At 44.4% G+C, this 18,559-nt stretch overlaps 1 protein-coding gene across 3 annotated transcripts; it reads right to left on the bottom strand.

Moving 5' to 3' along the window:
* Positions 1 to 972: 972 nt before the first annotated feature.
* Positions 973 to 6,734, bottom strand: LOC112928688 (folate receptor beta). Of its 3 annotated transcripts, none has more exons than XM_026010555.2 (5): positions 6,600 to 6,734; positions 4,492 to 4,653; positions 1,846 to 2,034; positions 1,598 to 1,733; positions 973 to 1,458 (listed from the first exon to the last, which is right to left on the bottom strand). In XM_026010555.2, the coding sequence occupies exons 2-5, from the start codon at positions 4,639 to 4,641 to the stop codon at positions 1,172 to 1,174; spliced, it is 762 nt and encodes a 253-aa protein (XP_025866340.1). In that variant the 5' UTR covers positions 4,642 to 4,653; positions 6,600 to 6,734; the 3' UTR covers positions 973 to 1,171. The 3 variants fall into 3 exon arrangements, with proteins under 3 accessions (XP_025866340.1, XP_025866339.1, XP_072583438.1); XM_026010554.2 differs by lacking the exon at positions 6,600 to 6,734 and adding an exon at positions 6,193 to 6,408; XM_072727337.1 differs by lacking the exon at positions 6,600 to 6,734 and adding an exon at positions 5,268 to 5,340.
* Between the last annotated feature and the right edge of the window lie 11,825 nt (positions 6,735 to 18,559).

Raw genomic sequence — 18,559 nt, 5'->3', positions numbered from 1 at the left:
TAGGTGGGAGGGAAGGTGAGAGCTATGAAGGGGGCACCCTGGTGCGGTGGAGGGCGGAGACCTGGACGAGGAGTCTTCACACCTGAGTTCTAGTCCTAGCCTGATCACCCGCCTGCCTGGTGTTCTCAGACAGGTACCTGTGCCTCTGGGGATAACTGAGGGAGATGTAGAGGCAAAGGCTTCCCCAGGGGGAAAGGGTAAGAGGGAGACCCAGACTTCAACTCAGACCGAGTTCCTGGGGCCGGTGCAAAGACCAGATAGGCATATCTAGCAATCCCTGGAGGGGACAAAGATGCCAGAGGAGAGGCCAGGCTCCTGCCCCAGGAAGCTCCTAAGAGTTTCCAACCTTTTCCCACCCAAGCCCCTCAGACTCCTGCTGAGTCTGAGGTAAACCAATTCAAGGTTCTTAAGCATTTCCTCTTCCAGTCCCAGACTGCCCTCCCCAGTGCTCTCTCTTCCTCCTCTGAGGGTCCAAGCCTCAACTCTGTCCCTTCAGTCCACATAACGGGCAAATTTTTTTCACCCCCACTGGGAATTCAGAGTCTTCTCTGGACTCCCATCCCCAGCTTTCCCATTGCACAGCGGAGCACAGAGCCAGGCAGACAGCGCCTGGCAGATAGGGGGATATTTGGGAGCAACATAAGTAACAAAGTTCTGGACCTGGCTCTCATTTGTGGCTACAGGAGCAACAGGATCCCTGAGGATTATTAAAGTGCAGGCACTGGACTTACATGCTTTCTAGGCAACAGCTCCTTTGTATTTCACAACCCAGAGGGAAGGAAGGATCATTATCCTCATTTTATTGGGGAGGAAACTAAGCTTTAGAATAGACAGGCAACTGCTTCACTTTGGCATAGGCAGTAGCAGAGCTGAGATTCAAACCCAGGTCTTATTTCTCTGATCTGAAAGAATCCAACAACTGTGGATTCTGTCCTCTACCTACTGGAACCAGAATGATTCATCTGACACAGATGTGTCTGTCTCTTTATTTGAACTGATTGCCAGAGAAACCCCAAGGCCCACCATGGAGCAGAAACTGGATGACAAAAGGGAAGGATGGATAATAGATGGAGGCTCACTTAGGGTACCCACATTTGTGAGAGCTGAGCTGAACCCAGCTTGGTCATCAGAACCCGGGACATGCAGAGTGGACATCTGGGTCGGGCTAGACTCAGCCAAGGAGCCACAGGTACAGCATGGGGGCCAGGCTGAGCAGGAGACGCTCAATCCCTTGGGGCATAACCCCAGCGTTCCTGGCCCCTGCGTAGAACCTCGCCACCTCCTCATTGGGGTTACCCTGGGCCGGCTCAAACCACATCTGGATGCAGCGGCCACTCCCCCGGCTGTAGTTGGTGGCCTTGTAGGAGTGATCCCAGATGCCCTCACACAGGGCTGCAGGCGTGGGAAAGTAGGCCTCAAATGTGCGGCAGGTGGCCCTAGCTGGACACTTGTTCACTCCTGCAGGGGAGAGAGGGCAGGCACATTCACCCCACCCCCCACCCCAGGCCCAAAGCTCTTTTCTGGCCACCCCCAGAAATCCTCACCCAATCCCAGATCCTCAAAGCCCCCCTCCGTCTCCCCACCCCTAAGCCCTCACCTGAGGTCCAGTTCCAGCCCCTGTGCCAGTTGCTCTTGCAGGTGTAGGAGGTGCGGCAGTCCTGCCACCATTGCTCACAGTCCTCTCTGCACAGGGGCACGTGCAGGATGCGCTCCTTGCGCCAGCTCTGGTTCACCTGCGTGGAAGGCCAAGAGGGAGGGCACCCTTCAGCCAGGGGTGGGGGCAGCCATGGCCTTGCCCAAGCTGGATGGCAGCCTGCTGGGTGGGGGTGAGGGACAGTCCCGTACCTCCTGGATCCAAGGCCCCAGGTTGGGTGAGCACTCATAGAGACAGTTGTCCTGGATGAAGTGGCGCTTGCAGGCGGGCTCCATCTTGCCGCAGTGGTCCCAGGTGAAGTTATATAGGCGGGAGGTGTCCTTGTGCAGCTCCTGGCTGGTGCTGACAGTGCAGCAGGCCTTCTTCCTCCAGGGAGTGCACTGCGTGGGGGAGACCCGGACTAACTGCCCCGCTCCCCACAACCTTCTGCCACCTCCAGCCTTTTCTGTTTGGTTCTTGTTCTCCTGCCTCAAGTGGGTTATCCCAGGAAAGTTTACTGTGAGGACCCCTCTGTTCTTGATGTCCAGGAACACCCATCTGAGGGGAGACTCAGTCACAACAGGGCTGATCAGGGCTTGAGGGAGCTGGAGAGAAACCCTCTCCTCAGGGGACAATAGCTGTCATTTATGCACCCCTTCACACTTTTTTTTTTTTTAAGATTTTATTTACTTATTCATGAGAGACACAGAGAGAAAGAGGCAGAGACACAGGCAGAGGGAGAAGCAGGCTCCATACAGGGAGCCCGATGCGGGACTCGATCCCAGGACTCCAGGATCAGGCCCTGGGCTGAAGGCAGGCCCCAAACCGCTGAGCCATTCAGGGATCCCCCCTTCACATTTTATATAGAAAATTCTTTGATTTATTTATTCATTGAAAAATAATTACTGAGGGGCACCTGGGTGGCTCAGTCAGTTAAGTGTCTGCCTTCAGCTCAGGTCATGGTCTTAGGGTCCTGGCTGGAGCCCCACATTGGGCTCCCTGCTCAGCGAGGAGCCTCCTTTCCCTCTCCTCTCTGCTCTCCCCGCCACTATCTCTGTCGCTATCTCTGTCTCTCTCTCAAATAAATAAATAAAACCTTTTAAAAATAATAATAATCACTGAGCACCCATTTCTATTCCAGTCACGTTCTAGATGCCGAGAATATGATAGAGGACAAACCAGACAGCAATATGTGTTCATGGAACTTACATCCCATCCTGATCAGTGGGGACACACAGTAAGAAACTAAGAGAAAAAAAAAGTCTAGTGTCAGGATCTGATCAATTATATGGACAGAATTATAGCAGGGAATAGGAATGTGGAGTATGAGATAATCTTTGAAATTTTAACTAAGGTGGTTGTGAAAAGCTTCACCAGGAGGTGACATTTTGAGCAAAGAAAGAAGGGAATGACCTACGTGGTAATGTATGCTGAGTAACTTCTCAGCAAGTAATAGGGACTGTTTCCCCAGCGGTGAGGCCAGTGCTATGGCAGACCCATAAAAATATTTTCTGAAAGAAGTAAACGAAAGACCTAGTTATGATTTCCCTAAATCTCAACTGAACTCCATCTTACATATAGACACACCATATTTTAGCAAGTGTTTAATATAGATGAGCTTTTTCAGGACTGCAAATACTCTGAAAAAGAAAGGCCTTGCTATGTGCTTTGTTTTACCGGAATTATTCACTGTTATAGAAAATTATGTCATCAGTGGCAACATAGCTTAGCATATTTTACAGCATTTAAGTTGCCAATAGAATACACCTGTTATTGATCTACAGCTGTACAGCTGTAACCGTCCCATTCATAGCGATTTGGTGAACAAAAACAAAAATGCTATTTGATAGTGATTTCTAACGTAGTCATGCCAGAGAATTAAAATATTGAAATATATTTTATTTCATTATAAGTTACTTCCTTTGTGCTTCTCCTTTGTATTACAGATAGAGAATTATGTTGATATATATTTTTAAGGATTTTATTTATTTGAGAGAAAGAGAGCATGAGCAGGGGGCAGAAGACAGAGGGAGAGGGAGAAGCAGACTCCCCACCAAGCAGGGAGCCCACGAGGGACTCAATCCCAGGGCCCCAAGATCATGACTTGAGTTGAAGACAGATGCTTAACCAACTGAGCCACCTAGCTGCCCCTCGTGTTATTTTTTTAAGTTAAATATGCAAATAAGTTCTATTGGCTTTGAATTTTATTCCAGGATAGAAAACAGAGTCTAAAGAGTATTTATCATAAAAAGAAGACGTGGAATCTCAATAGAGTTGCAACCGACTGGCATCCACTTTTACAGAATGTGTGAATGTACCGCACCTGTTACCCTGTATCACAGCCCTAAGAGACCTCCTCTACCCTTGACACTCCATGGACTGGCTCACAGTGAAGGTAGGAAGAACCGTCCTCCCCAACAATCTCTTACCCTCCAAACCACTGAGAGTGCCCACCCAAGTCCTCGCCCTATGCAACCACAGAGCCTGCTTACGTCTCAGCCCTCTGTGTGTCCTTGGCTTCTCTGGGCCTCAGTTTTCTCATTTGTGTTATGTAGGGGAGAATATTGTCTCCTACCTCAAAGGACCGACAAAGGGAATATGAAATCATGTGCAGTAAACACAACACCTGATAAGTGCTCAACAGTGATTAGATCATATCATCGCAGCCATGAAATTCTCTGAGGAGGCCACCTCTAAAACCACCTCCACCCATACCCGCCACCTTACCTTCATCTGCTCCCGTAGCAATAACCTGGGATGTGGGGGTTTCTGAGCAGTCGGTCCTTCCCCTACCACCCTGACTTGTTCCCACGTTAGAACCGCCCCCCTCCTCAACTTGAACCACCCTTCTGCCTCACCTGGGCATGCAGTTTATCCTCTGGGCCTGGCTTTGCCTTGTGGTGCTTGGCGTCCATGCAGACGTTGAGCAGGTCTGTCTTGACCCGGGCCCTGCACGTGGGGGCTGTCCAGGCCAACAGCAGCACAAGCGCTATCAGTCTCCAGGCCATGTCTTTCTGTCCCTGCAGGTGGAGGTTAGGGAGGTCAGGGCCTGAGCCAAGAGAGCCTCATGCAGGGCTCCCCTCGGCCCCCTGTATCCAGTGAAGGATGGGGTCAGACCCTGTTCCTTCAGTGCTGGGCTGCCGAGGCTCCCCGAACCTGAAGAAGAGAAGCTTGGCAAAAGGGGGCTTTCTCATCCCAGGCTTGCCAGGCTCATTCATCCACCTGGGATGAGTGGATCAACCCTGGGAGAGTTTTCCTAAATTGGAGGACATGTCTTTGTGCCCTCATCTTCTCTCAAATTTACTTAAGAAAGGTAATTAAAGGGGATCCCTGGGTGGCTCATCAGTTTAGCACCTGCCTTGGGCCCAGGGCATGATCCTGGAGACCTAGGATCGAGTCCCACATCAGGCTCCCAGCATGGAGCCTGCTTCTCCCTCTGCCTGTGTCTCTGCCCCTCTCTCTCTCTCTCTCTGTCTCTCATGAGTAAATAAATTAAAAAATCTTAAAAAAAAAAAAAAAAAAGAACGGTAATTAAATAGTTCAGGTCCATGCCCTGCTCCCCTGAAAAGGGCCAGGGATACACAGTGCCCTCACGCCATGTCCAGCAAGTGCTCTCCATTACACCCTGGCTCACCTGGGTTCCTGTACCAGTTTGGAAACCAGCAAGCTGGGGGAAGGCAGTGACCCAGCTCTGCTGAGTTCTCCCAATGAGCCCTGGGGTCAAGGGATGTAACACACAGGTGGCATTTGGTTAAATAATGCAGAAATAGAAAGAGTGGTGGCTTCTAACTTTTGCTTCCTCAGACTTTTTCCTTCCCTGTTCTCTAAAAGCCATTTCCTTCCTCCACCCTGTCATAATACTGGTCTCCTTGGCTCTTTCTAGACTAATGCACCAGATCCCTATCCTACCCTTCAGAAAACAAGGGCAGTGATCCCTGGACACTAGAGACAATATGAAAGTACCCATGGGGGCGCCTGGGTGGCTCATTCGGTTAAGTGCCCGACTCTAGATTTCAGCTCAGGTCATGATCTCTGGGTTGTGAGATCAAGCCCCGTGTAGGCTTCTGCACTGGGCATGAAGTCTACTTAAGAGTCTCCCTCTCAAAAAAATTAAAAAAAAAAAAAGAGTCTTCCTCTCTCCCTCCCTCTGCTCCTCCCTGCCCCCCTCCCCCAACCCTGTCTCTCTCTCTCCCTCTCCCCCCACCAAAAAATCAGTCAATGAATTAATTATATAAAAGCACCCCATGCAGAACAGCCAACTAGACAAGTGCTTAGAGTCCTGGGAGTCACCCAACAAAAGTGACAGCCCACTTCTCTCTTCCTGACTGACCCTTGCTCATCCCCCGCCCCCACTTCCATCTGTTAAAGATCTGTTTTTTTGGACTGTTGCTGAAGTATTTGAGTAGATAACACAGATTGCTTCCTCTCTCTCTACCAACCCCACATCCCCACAAAGCCCTGGCCAAGGGTCCTTCCAAAACCTTAATGGAATTCATTTCCCTTGGCTCTCTGTTTGGGATCAGGTCTTCCCTCCTCCCGGTTCTTCCCCTTAAAGTCACCTTCCCCACAGGAGCTGGAGTGATCTCTTTCTTTCTTTCTTTCTTTCTTTCTTTCTTTCTTTCTTTCTTTCTTTTTTCTTTCGTTTTTAAAATTTTGTTTATTTATTCGGGAGAGAGAGGAGAGCAAGCGGCAGGCGGGGGTGGGTGGAGCAGAAGGAGAAAAACGCAGGAGGGAGAAGCAGACTCCCCGCTGAGCAGGGAGCCGGAAGCGGATGCGGGGCTCCTTCTCACAACCCTGGGATCAGGACCTGAGCCAAAGGCAGATGCTTAATGGACTGAATCATTCAGGTGCCCCCCACCGCCGCTCCCCCGCCCCCTCACCCCCATCCAGAGGATCTTTCTAGAGAAAGATCTGCTCCTCCCCTACCCAGTGTCCCTGTCACCCTTCCCTCCTTAGGGCATCTTGCCTGAGCCTCCTTTGCGGCTGGGAGCACACACAGCTGTGTCTGGACTGGCCTCTTTTCAGCCTGGCAATGGCTACAGGCCTTGGACTTTCCCCAGTGGTCTCTGAACTCAGCCAGGCTAGACTGACTGTAAGGGCTCTGATTACCACAGAGTGTGATTTCTGCTTTCCGCTCTGGTCTTCCTTCTTTTCCAGACCCCACCCATTCAAGGCTCCCTTAGCCGGTCCCTGTACTCACTCCTGGCTTCATTCATCTCTTTATTAATTTCTTCATTACGGGATCATAGCTTCAACATTCATCAACTCCTAGAGAAGTTCATCTCTAAGGGGGAATCTGAATTTTTGAGGCATCCCAAGTGGTTGTTAGGATGAAGCTAGCTTGAGGGGCATGAGGTGCAGTAGGAGGAGAACCCAGGCTTTAGGGTCAGGCCATGGGTCCCAATGACAGCACCGTCCCTCATACCATCTTAGAAAATGTCACTGAGCCTTTCTGAGCTTTAATTTGCTCACCAGAAGGTTGTTGAGAAGTATATATGGAAAAGCCTGGCAGGGCAGCCCCAGTGGCTCAGCGGTTTAGCACCGCCTGCAGCCCGGGGTGTGATCCTGGAGACCCTGGATTGAGTCCCACGTCAGGCTCCCACGTGAAGCCTGCTTCTCCCTCTGCCTGTGTCTCTGCCTCTCTCTCTCCTCTCTGTGTATTCTCATGAATAAATAAATAAAATCTTAAAAAAAAAAAAAAAAAAGGAAAAGCCTGGCAGTAAGCTCAAATGATAGCTGTCAGGCTAATTTTTGAGTAACCAGGTAGACACAGTTAGAGGTTGAAGTACAGAAGTCAAGGTTCACAGAGAAAAATTGTCTCAAATCTGATAAATTATGTAATATCTCATCACCTTACATTTCTGGAAACATAAATAAGCATTTTTTGATAGGCTTTTAAAAAATTGTGGAGAAGCATACATTATATAAAACTTACCATCTTGAATGGATAAAGAAGATGTGGTCTATGTATACAATGGAATATTACTCAGCCATTAGAAATGACAAATACCCACCATTTGCTTCGACGTGGATGGAACTGGAGGGTATTATGCTGAATGAAGTAAGTCAATCAGAGAAGGACAAACATTATATGGTCTCATTCATTTGGGAAATATAAAAAATAGTGAAAGGGAATAAAGGGGAAAGAAGAAAAAATGAGTGGGAAATATCAGAAAGGGAGACAGAACATGAAAGACTCCTAACTCTGGGAAACGAACTAGGGGTGGTGGAAGGGAAGGTGGCTGGGGGTTGAGGGTGACTAGGTGATGGGCACTGAGGTGGGCACTTGACGGGATGAGCACTGGGTGTTATTCTATATGTTGGCAAATTGAACACCAATAAAAAATAAATTTATAAAAAAAACTTACCATCTTAATTATTTTTAAGTGTACAGTTCAGTAATGTTAAGTGTATTTATGTTGTGCAATCAATCTCCAGAGCCTTTGCATCTTGTGAAACTGATACCCTATTCTCATTAAGCAACAAGATACCATTTCCTCCTCTCCCCGGTCCCTGGCAACCATCATTCAACTTTCTGTCTGTATAAATGGACCACTCTAGATATTTCATATAAGTGGGAATCACACGGTATTTGTCTTTTGTCACTCGCTTATTTCACTTAGCATAATGTCCTCAAGGTTCATCCATGTGCCAGAACTTCATTTCTTTTTAATAACTGAGTAATATTTCATTATATGCATGTGCTACATTTTGTTTATCCATTCATCCACTGATAGATCCTGGGTTGCTTCCACTTCTTGGCTATTGTGAAGAATGCTATTATAAACACAGGTGTACAATTCTCTTTCGAGGACCCTGCTTTCAATTCTTTTGAGTATACATTCAGATGTGGAATAGCTGGATCATATGGTAATTCTATTTTTGAGGAATTGCCATCATATTTGTCGTAATAATTACACAAGTTTACATTCCCACCAACAGTGTACAAGGGTTCCAATTTCTTCACATCCTCACCAACACTTGTTATTTCCTGTTGGCTTTTTGTTTTTTAATAAAAGCCATCCTAGTGGGGGTCAGGTGATATCTCATTGTGGTTTTGATTTGCATTTCCCTGATGATGGGTGAGTTGAGTATCTTCTCATAGTCTTGTTGATTATTTGTAGACCTATGGAGAAATGTCTATTCAAGTTGTTTGCCATTTTTAAATTGTATTATATATCTTATTATTATTGTGGGAGCTCTCTAGTTCTCTCTGTATTCTGGACTAACCTCTTGTCGGATGTATGAGTTGCAAACTATTTCTCCCATTCTCTAGGCTTCCTTTTCACTCTGTTAACTGTCCTTGGGTGCACAGTTTCCATTTTGATGCTGCCCAGTTTATCTATTTTTTTCTTTTGTTGCCTTGCTTTGGCCGTCATATCCAGGAAATCATTGCCTCATACAATGCCATGAAACTCTTCCCCTGTTTTTTAAAGGAGTTCTATAGTTTTAGCTTTTACATTTGGGTCTTTAATCCATTTTTAGTTAATTTTTATGTAAGGCATAAAACGAAGGCCCAACTTTATTTTTTTTGCAAAAAAAAAAAGACAAAAAAAAATATTGAAAAGACTATTCTTTTCCCCCAGTGAACTATCTTGGCACAATTCAATTTGTCAAAACTCTGGATTCTCAGTTCTAATTCATTGACCTACATATCTTCCTTTATGCTACTGTCACACTGTATTGATTGTTGTAGCTTTGTAATAGGTTTTGAAACCAAAATGGGAGAGTCCTCTAATTTTGTTCTTTTTTTTTTTTTTAAGATTTTATTTATTTATTCATGAGAGACATAGAGAGAGAGCAGAGACACAGGCAGAGGGAGAAGCAGGTTTCATGCAGGGAGCCGGATGTGGGACTCATCCCAGGACCCCAGGATCAGGCCTTGAGCTGAAGGCAGAGCTAAACCTGCTGAGCCACCCAGGCTGCCCAATTTTGTTCTTTTTCAAGACCATATGGTCTTCTTGTGTGTCCATATGGATTTTAGGATCAGATTGTCAAAAAAGCCAGCTGGAATTTTAGATAAGGATTGAATTGAATCTGTAGATCAGTTTGGGAGTAATACCCTCTTAAGAGTATTAAGTCTCCTGATTGATGAACATGGGATGTCTTTCCATTTAGTTAGGTCTTAAAGTTCTTTAAAACATGTTTTACAGTTTTCAGTATACAAGTCTTTTACTTTGTCAAATTCACTTCTGTGTATCTTATTATTTCTTATGCTACTGTGAATGGAATTATATTCTTAAATTCATTTTTATTTTGTTCATTGCTAGTGTATAGAAATACAACTGATTTTTGTATATTGATCTAGTATCCTACAAACTTGCTAAACTCACTTATTAGTAATAACAATGTTTTGTGGATTCCTTAGGATTTTCTACATACAGTAGCATATCATCTGTGACTATAAAGTTTTACTGCTTCCTGGAGAACCACTAACTAAATGAACAGCCTTTGAGGGGCCCCTCTGGGATCCCTCTCATGCCAGGGCTTTTGCTGGAGCTTCTCCCTACAGCCACTATGCAGCTTTTTAACCAACTGTGGACCAAATGGAAACAAACAAACAAACAAAAAACTTTTTGCAGCAGGGGAAGAAGGGAAGGAAGGAATGAAGAAATGAAGGAAGGAAGGGAGAAAGAGAGAGAAGGAGGGAGGAAGAGAAGAAACAATAGTTTTACTTCTTGCTTTCCAATCCGGATGCCTTTATTCTTTTTTATTGACTAAAACTTTTTAGTCTTAACTACAACTTTTTAAAAAGTAATCTCTACGTCCAAAGTTGAGTTCAAACTCATCACCCCCAAGATCAGGAGTTGCAAGCTCCACAGACTGAGTCAGCCAGGCGCCCCCTAGCTACAACTTTTATACAATGTTGAATAGACATGATGAGCATGGATATACTTGTTTGTTACTGATATTAGTGGGAAAGCCTTTTGGCATTTACTATGATGTTTTCTGTGAGTTTTTCATAGATGTCCTTTATCAGGTTGTGGGAATTCCCTTCTATTCTTAGTTCTGTGTTGGGTTTTGTTTTGAATCATGAAAGGATTTTTGGATTTTGTCAAATGATGTTTCAACTGAGGCCATCATGTGGGTTTTGTCCTCTATTCTAGTAATAGGATATTTTAAATCAATTGATATTTGGATATTAAACCAACTTGCATTCTGGGATTAATCCTACTTGGTCATGATGTATAATCCGTTTTATAATGGGCTGGATTTGGTTTGCTAGTATTTTGTTGAAAAGATTTACATTTTTATCCACAAGGGATATTGCTCTGTAGTTTTCTTGTGATGTCTTTCTCTGATTTTTTATCAAAGGAGTATTGGTCTCATAGAATGAGTTGGAAAGAGGCACCTGGAAGTCTTAGTTGGTTAAGCAGCTGCCTTTGGCTAAGGTCATGTTCTCAAAGTCCTCAGATCTAGCCCTGCCTGCTTCTCGCTCTCCCTCTGCCTGCCACTCCCCATTCTTCTTCTTCTTCTTCTTCTTCTTTCTTCTTCCTTCTTTCTTCTTCTTTCTTCTTCTCTCTTCTTTCTTCTTCTTCTTCTTCTTCTTCTTCTTCTTCTTCTTCTTCTCTCTCTGCCAAATAAATAAAATATTTTTAAAACGTGCATTGGAAAGTGTTTCTTCCTCTTCTTTTTTTTTGTGACAGATTGGCATTAATGATTCTTTAAACATTTGGTAGAATGCACCACTAAAGTAGTAGTAGCCTGAACTTTTATTTGTGGGAAGTTTTAAGTTATGAATTAAATCTCTTTGTTTGTTATGGGCATATTTATATTTTTTTTACTTCTTCTTATGTTATCTTTGGTAGTTTGTGTCTTTCTAGAAATTTGACCATTTCATTTATGGCATCTAATTTATTGGCATACAAGTGTTCATAGTATTCTCTTACAATGCTTTTTATTTATGTAAGGGTAGTAGTGTTGTCTCCTCTTTTATTCCTAATATTAGTAATTTGATTCTTATCTCTTTTTTTCTTGGTCAGTTTATTTTTTTTTTAATTTTATTTATTTATTCATGACAGACACAGAGAGAGAGAGGCAGAGACACAGGCAGAGGGAGAAGCAGGCTCCATACAGTGAGCCCGACGTGGGACTCGATCCCGGGTCTCCAGGATCACACCCCGGGCTGAAGGCGGCGCTAAACCACTGGGCCACCGGGGCTGCCCCTCTTGGTCAGTTTAGATAATTATCAGTTTTATCGATCTTCTCAAAGAACCAATTTTGGGGATGTCTGGCTGGCTCAGTCAGTAGAGCATACGACTCTTGATTTGGGGGTCATGAGTTCATGAGCACAGAGTCCACTTATAAATTAATCAATCAATCCCCAAAGAACCGATATTTGGTTTCATGGATTTTCTCTATTGCTTTTCTTTTCTTTTTAAAGATTTCATTATTATTTATTTGACAGAGAGAGAGAGCAAGCACAAGCAAGGGGAGTGGCAGGCAGAGGGAGAGGGAGAAGCAGACTCTGTGGAACAGGGAGCCCAATGTGGGGCTCGATTCCAGGACCCTAGGATCATGACCTGAGTTGAAGGCAGATGCTTAACTGACTAAGCCACCCAGGCGTCCCTCTCCATTGTTTTTCTATCCCCTATTCCATTTGTTTTTGCTTTCCTTTATATTATTTCTTTCCTTTTGCTCATTTTAGGCTTGTTTGCTTTTTTTTTCCTAAAGATTTTATTTGTTAGAGACAGAGAGAGAGAGAGAGAGAGACAGAGATATAGGCAGAGGGAGAAGCAGACTCTATGCAGGGAGCCTGATGTGGGACTCAATTCTGGGACTCCAGGATCACGCTCTGGGCCAAAGGCAGGCACTAAACCACTGAGCCACCCAAGCGTCCCTCTTTTTTTGTTTTTAAGGTAGTAGGTTAGGTTATTATTTAAAATCTTTCTTCTGGGGATGCCTGGGTGGCTCAGCGGATGAGCATCTGCCTTTGCCTCAGGGCATGATTCTGGGATCCAGAATTGAGTTCCACATCAGGCTCCCCGTGAGGAGCCTACTTCACCCTCTGCCTATGCCTCTGCCTCTCTCTCTGTGTGTCCCTCATGAATAAATAAATAAAATCTTTGAATGAATGAATGAATGAATGAATGAATAAATAAATAAATAAATAAATAAATAAATAAATAAATAAAATCTTCCAGGTGCCTGGTGGCTCAGTCGAGTAAGTGTCTGCCTTGGCTCAGGTCATGATCCCAGGGTCCTAGGATCTAGCTGCATCAGGGTTTTTGCTCAGTGGGGAATCTGTTTCTCCCTCTCCCTCTCCCTCTGCCCTTCCCCTGCATGTGCATACACACTCTCTCTCAAAATAATAAAATCTTTTTAAAAAAATCTAAAGGATAGCTGGAGTGTCTATAATGATATCAAATAGAATTTAAGACAAAAATTAAGAGGCAAAGATAAGAATTTTATGAAGATAAATGGTCAATCCATCAGGAACATAACAATTATAACCATAAATGCACCTAATAACAGAATTCCAAAATACATAAAGTAAAAACTATCAGAATTGGATTGAGAAATATATAATTCAAAAACAGCAGTTGGAAGGAGTGTCTGGCTGCCTCAGTCAGTAGAGCATATTACTCAATATTACAAAGGATCATAAGATTACTGGAAAAAAAATAGTAGTTGGAAATTTCAATGACCTCTACCAATCATGAATAGAGTAAGTAGGCAGAAGACCAATAGGGAAGTAGAAGACTCATACAACACTAGAAACCAGCTAGATCTAGCAGAGACCTATAGAGCACACCAGCAAATGACAGAGTATACATTCTTCTCAAGTGCATATGGGATATCTTGTGTTGGGCCATAAAAAGGCACCAATACATTTAAGAAAACTGAAATTAAAAGTATGTTGACTGGGGGATCCCTGGGTGGCGCAGCGGTTTGGCGCCTGCCTTTGGCCCAGGGCGTGATCCTGGAGACCCGGGATCGAATCCCACGTTGGGCTCCCGGTGCATGGAGCCTGCTTCTCCCTCTGCCTGTGTCTCTGCCCCTCTCTCTCTCTCTCTCTGTGACTATCATAAATAAATAAAAAAATTTAAAAAAAATTTTATAAAAAAAAGTATGTTGACTGACCACAGAGGAACAAAATTAAAAATCAGTAAGAGAGAAAAAAAATCAGTAAGAGAAAATCTTAGAAAATTTACAAATGTGGGCAGCCCCAGTGGCTCAGTAGTTTGGTGCCGCCTTCAGCCTGGGGCATGATCCTGGAGACCCAGGATCGAGTCCAACGTCGGACTCCCTGCATGGAGCCCGCTTCTCCCTCTGCCTCTCTCTCTCTCTCTCTCTCTCTCTCTCTGTGTCTCTCATGAATAAATAAATAAAATCTTAAAAAAAAATTCAAATGTGTATAAACACGCTCCTAAATAACGAATGAAATAAATCACGAGATATTAGAAAAGAAGATGAATGAAATGAAAATGAAAAATACCAAAACTTATGGATGCAACTAAAGTACTGCTTTGAAGAAAATTTAGAGCTAGCAATGGCTATATTGAAAAGGGAGGGGATCCCTGGATGGCTCAGCGGTTTGGCACTTGCCTTCGGCCCAGGGCATGATCCTGGAATCCCGGGATCGAGTCCCATGTTGGGTCCCCTGCATGGAGCCTGCTTCTCCCTCTGCCTGTGTCTCTGCCCCTCTGTGTGTGTGTGTGTGTGTGTGTGTCTCATGAATAAATAAAAATCTTTAAAAAGGGGGGGGGGGATCCCTGGGTGGCGCAGCGGTTTGGCGCCTGCCTTTGGCCCGGGGAGCGATCCTGGATACTCGGGATCGAATCCCACATCAGGCTCCCGGTGCATGGAGCCTGCTTCTCCCTCTGCCTGTGTCTCTCCCTCTCTCTCTCTCTTTGACTATTATTAAAAAGGGGGGGGGGAGGTTTGTTTTTTTTTAAAGATTTTATTTATTTGATGGAGATTGAGAGAGAAAACAAGCAAGGGGAGCATCAGGCAGAGGGAGAAAGAGAAGCAGACTCCCTGCTAAGCAGAAAGCCCAATGCAGGGCTCAATACCAGGACTCTGGGTTCATGACTTGAGCAGAAGGCAGATGCTTAACTGACTAAGCCACCCAGGTACTCAAGGAAGAAAGACTTTATTTTTAAGATTTTTTTTTTTTTTTTTTTTTGACACAGAGAGCACAAGCAGGGGGAGTGGCAGGCAGAGGCTTCCCTACTGACCAGGAAGCCTGATGCCAGCTCAGCTCTGTCCTAGGACCCTGGAACCATGACCTGAGCCCAAGGCAGACACTTAACCGGCTAAGCCACTGAGGTGCCTGGAAGGAAGATTTTATTTATTTTTTATTTTTTATATTTTTAAATTTTTATTTATTTATGATAGTCACACACACACAGAGAGAGAGAGAGACAGAGACAGAGACAGAGACACAGGCAGAGGGAGAAGCAGGCTCCATGCACCGGGAGCCCAACGTGGGATTCGATCCCGGGTCTCCAGGATCGCGCCCTGGGCCAAAGGCAGGCGCCAAACCGCTGCGCCACCCAGGGATCCCTGGAAGGAAGATTTTACATCAATAACCTAACCGACTACCTTAAAAAAAAAAAAAAAAAGGCAAAATAAACCCTAAGTTTCTCCTTTTAATTTTTAAAAGATCTTTCTTTCTTTTTTTCTTTCTTTCTTTCTTTCTTTCTTTCTTTCTTTCTTTCTTTCTTTCTCTTTCTTTCTTCTTTCTTTCTTTCTTTTCTTTCTTTCTCTTTCTTTCTTTCTTTCTCTCTTTCTCTTTCTTTCTTTCTTTCTTTCTTTCTTTCTTTCTTTCTTTCTTTCTTTCTTCCTTATGCATTTATTTGAGAGAGAGACACAGGGATAGTGTCAGAGAGAGCAAGAGCAGGGAGAGGTAGAAGCAGGCTTCTCCGGGAAAGACGGGATCATGCTGGCATCGTGCTTCTCTCTTCATGCCGGAATCATGACCTGAACCAAAGGCATACACTTAACCAACTGTGCCACTCAGGTGCCCCAAGATTTTATTTTCTTAAGAAAACTCTCCATCCAATATGGGGCTTAAACTCACAACCCTGAGATTGAGAGTCCGTATGCTCCACCAATGGAGCCAGTGAAGGCACCCCTTTATTCTGTTTGTTCTTAAGAACGGACAGTTTCTATTTTCAAGTTTGTAGATTCTTTTCTTCTCTCACTTCAGATCTGAGGCTGAGTACCTCTAGTAAAAAATATTGAAATTCCGACTTTAGGAGCGCCTGGGGTGGCACAGTCTATTAAGCATCTCCCTTCAGCTCAGGTCATGATCCTCAGGTCCTGGCATCCAGCCCCACATTGGACTCTGCTCAGGGGGGAGTCTGCTTCTCCCTCTCCCTCTGCCTGCCACTCTGCCTGCTGTGTGCTCTCTCTTTGTGTCAGATAAATAAATAAAATAATTTTTAAATTCAGACTTTCCTTTTTCTTTTTCTTTTTAAGATTTTATTTATTTATTCATGGGAGACACACACACAGAGAGAGAGAGAGAGGGAGGGAAAGGCAGAGACACAGGTAGAGGGAGAAGCAGGCTCCATGCAGGGAGCCCAACGTGGGACTCATCAACGTGGGTCTCTAGGATCAGGCCCTGGGCTGAAGGCGGCGCTAAACCACCACCCAGCCTGCCCAGACTTTATTTTTTCTTAAAAAAAGAAGGGACGCCTGGGTGGCTCAGCGCCTGCCTTCAGCCCAAGGTGTGATCCTGGAGACCTGGGATAGAGACCCAGGATCGAGACCCGGGATCGGGTCCCGCAGCGGGCTCCCTGTGTGGAGCCTGCTTCTCTCTCTGCCTCTCCCTCTGTGTGTCTCTCATGAATAAATAAAATCTTAAAAAAAAAAAAAAAAAAAGCAGCTTAAGGTTCCTAAAAAGTTGAGGGGAAGGTATAGGGATTTCCTATATACCCCCTACCTCTAAACATGCAAAGCTTCCTCCATTATAACATCCCAAACCAGAGTAGTACATTTGTTATAAATGACAGACCTACACTGATACATCTTAATCCCTTGGAGTCCATAGTATTTTTTTTAAGGATTTATTTATTTGTTTGTTTGTTTAACAGAGAGAGAGCACACACAAGCAGTGGGGAGCGCCAGAGGGAGAGGGAGACACAGACTCCCCACTAAGCAGGGAGCCCAAGGCAGGGCTCAATACCAGGACCCCAGGATCATGACCTGAGCGGAAGATGGATACTTAACCAACTGAGCCACTCAGGCACCCCTGAAGTCCATAGTTTACATTTTGGTTCACTCTTGGTGTTATACGTTCTTTGGGTTTGGGCAAATGTATGACATGTGTCATTATCATATAGAGTATTTTCATTGCCCTAAAAATACCCTCTCCTCAGGGGTACCCAGCTGACCCAGTCAGTAGAGCGTGCAACTCTTGATCTGAGGGTTGTAAGTTCAAGCCCCACATTGGGCATAGAGATTACTTTAAAAAATAAAATCTTTAAGGATCCCTGGGTGGTGCAGCGGTTTAGCGCCTGCCTTTGGCCCAGGGTGCGATCCTGGAGACCCGGGATCAAATCCCACATCAGGCTCCCGGTGCATGGAGCCTGCTTCTCTCTCTGCCTGTGTCTCTGCCTCTCTCTTTCTCTCTCTCTGTGTGACTATCATAAATAAATAAAACATTTAAAAAAAATAAAATAAAGAAAATCTTTAAAAAGAAGATACTGTCTGCTTTTCCCATTTATCCCTCCTTCTCCCCAGGCCCCAGCAACCTTTATAATGTCTCCACAGTTTCTGCCTTTTCTAGAAATTCATATAGTTGGAATCATACAGTATATAGTCTTTCCATGTTGGCATCTTTCACTTAGTAATATGCATTTGAGGTTCCTCCACCTCTTGGGGTGCCTGGGTGGCTCAGTTGGTTAAGCAGATGACTCTTGGTTTTAGCTCAGGTCATAATCTCGCAGTTATGAGATTGAGCCCCACATCAGACTCTGTGCTCAGTGCAGAGTCTGCTTCAGATTCTCTCTCCCTTTCTCTCCAGCTCATGCTTTCCCTCTCTCCAATAAATACATAAAATTTAAATTAAAAAAAAAGCTTCCTCCATTTCTTTTCATAGTTTGATGGTTCATTTCTTTATAGTGCTGAATAATATTCCATAGTTTGAATGTACCACAGCTCATTTATCCATTCACCTACTAAAGGACATCTTGGTTGATTCAACATTTGGCAGTTATAATTAAGCTGATATAAATATCCATGTATGGATTTTTATTTTATTTTTTTAAGATTTTATTTATTCATGAGAGACACAGAGAGAGAAGCAGAGACATAGGCAGAGGGAGCATCAGGCTCTGCAGGGAGCTCAATGCGGGCAGGACTCCATCCCAGGACACTGAGATCATAACCTGAGCCAAAGGCAGACACTTAACCACTGAGTTCCCCAGGTGTCCCTTTGTACAGATTTTTATGTGGACATAAGTTTTCAGCTCCTTTGGGGGAAATATCAGATTATATGGTAAGAATATGTTTAATTTTCTTAAGAAACTGTCAGAGAGTCTTTCAAAGTGACTGTTTCATTTTGCATTTTTACCAACAATGAGTGAGAGTTCTTGTTGCTCTGCATCCTCACCAGCATTTGGTGTTGTCAGTGTTCCAGATTCTGGCCATTCTAATAGGTGTATAGTGGTATCTCATTGTGGTTTTAATTTGCATTTCCCTGATGATGTCTGATGTGGAGCGTGTTTGCATATGTTTATTTGCCAGGTACATATCTTCTTTGCTGAGGTCTGCTAATTAAGGTCTTTGGCTTACTTTTAAATCAAGTTGTTTATTTTCTTATTGTCGAATTTTAAGAGTCCTTTCTATATTCTAGAAAATAATCCTTTATGGGGCACCTGGGTGGCTCAGTTGGTTAAGTGTCTGCCTTTGGCTCAGGTCATGATCCCAGTCCTGCATCATGCTCCCTGCTCTCTCTGCCTCCTGCTCCCCCTG

Source organism: Vulpes vulpes, chromosome 11 (genome assembly GCF_048418805.1).
Source record: "Vulpes vulpes isolate BD-2025 chromosome 11, VulVul3, whole genome shotgun sequence".
NCBI classification, from domain to species: Eukaryota; Metazoa; Chordata; class Mammalia; order Carnivora; family Canidae; genus Vulpes; species Vulpes vulpes.
This window is presented reverse-complemented; position numbering and strand designations above follow the sequence as displayed.

Bases quoted from the DNA above. Each gene is read 5' to 3' on its own strand.
- LOC112928688 (XM_026010555.2), bottom strand. From the start codon at position 4,641: ATGGCCTGGAGACTGATAGCGCTTGTGCTGCTGTTGGCCTGGACAGCC. The intron at 2,035-4,491 runs GTGAGGCAGAAG...TCCCCCACGCAG, and splicing joins AGGATAAACTGCATGCCCAG to TGCACTCCCTGGAGGAAGAA. The intron at 1,459-1,597 runs GTGAGGGCTTAG...TCTCCCCTGCAG, and splicing joins GGGCTGGAACTGGACCTCAG to GAGTGAACAAGTGTCCAGCT.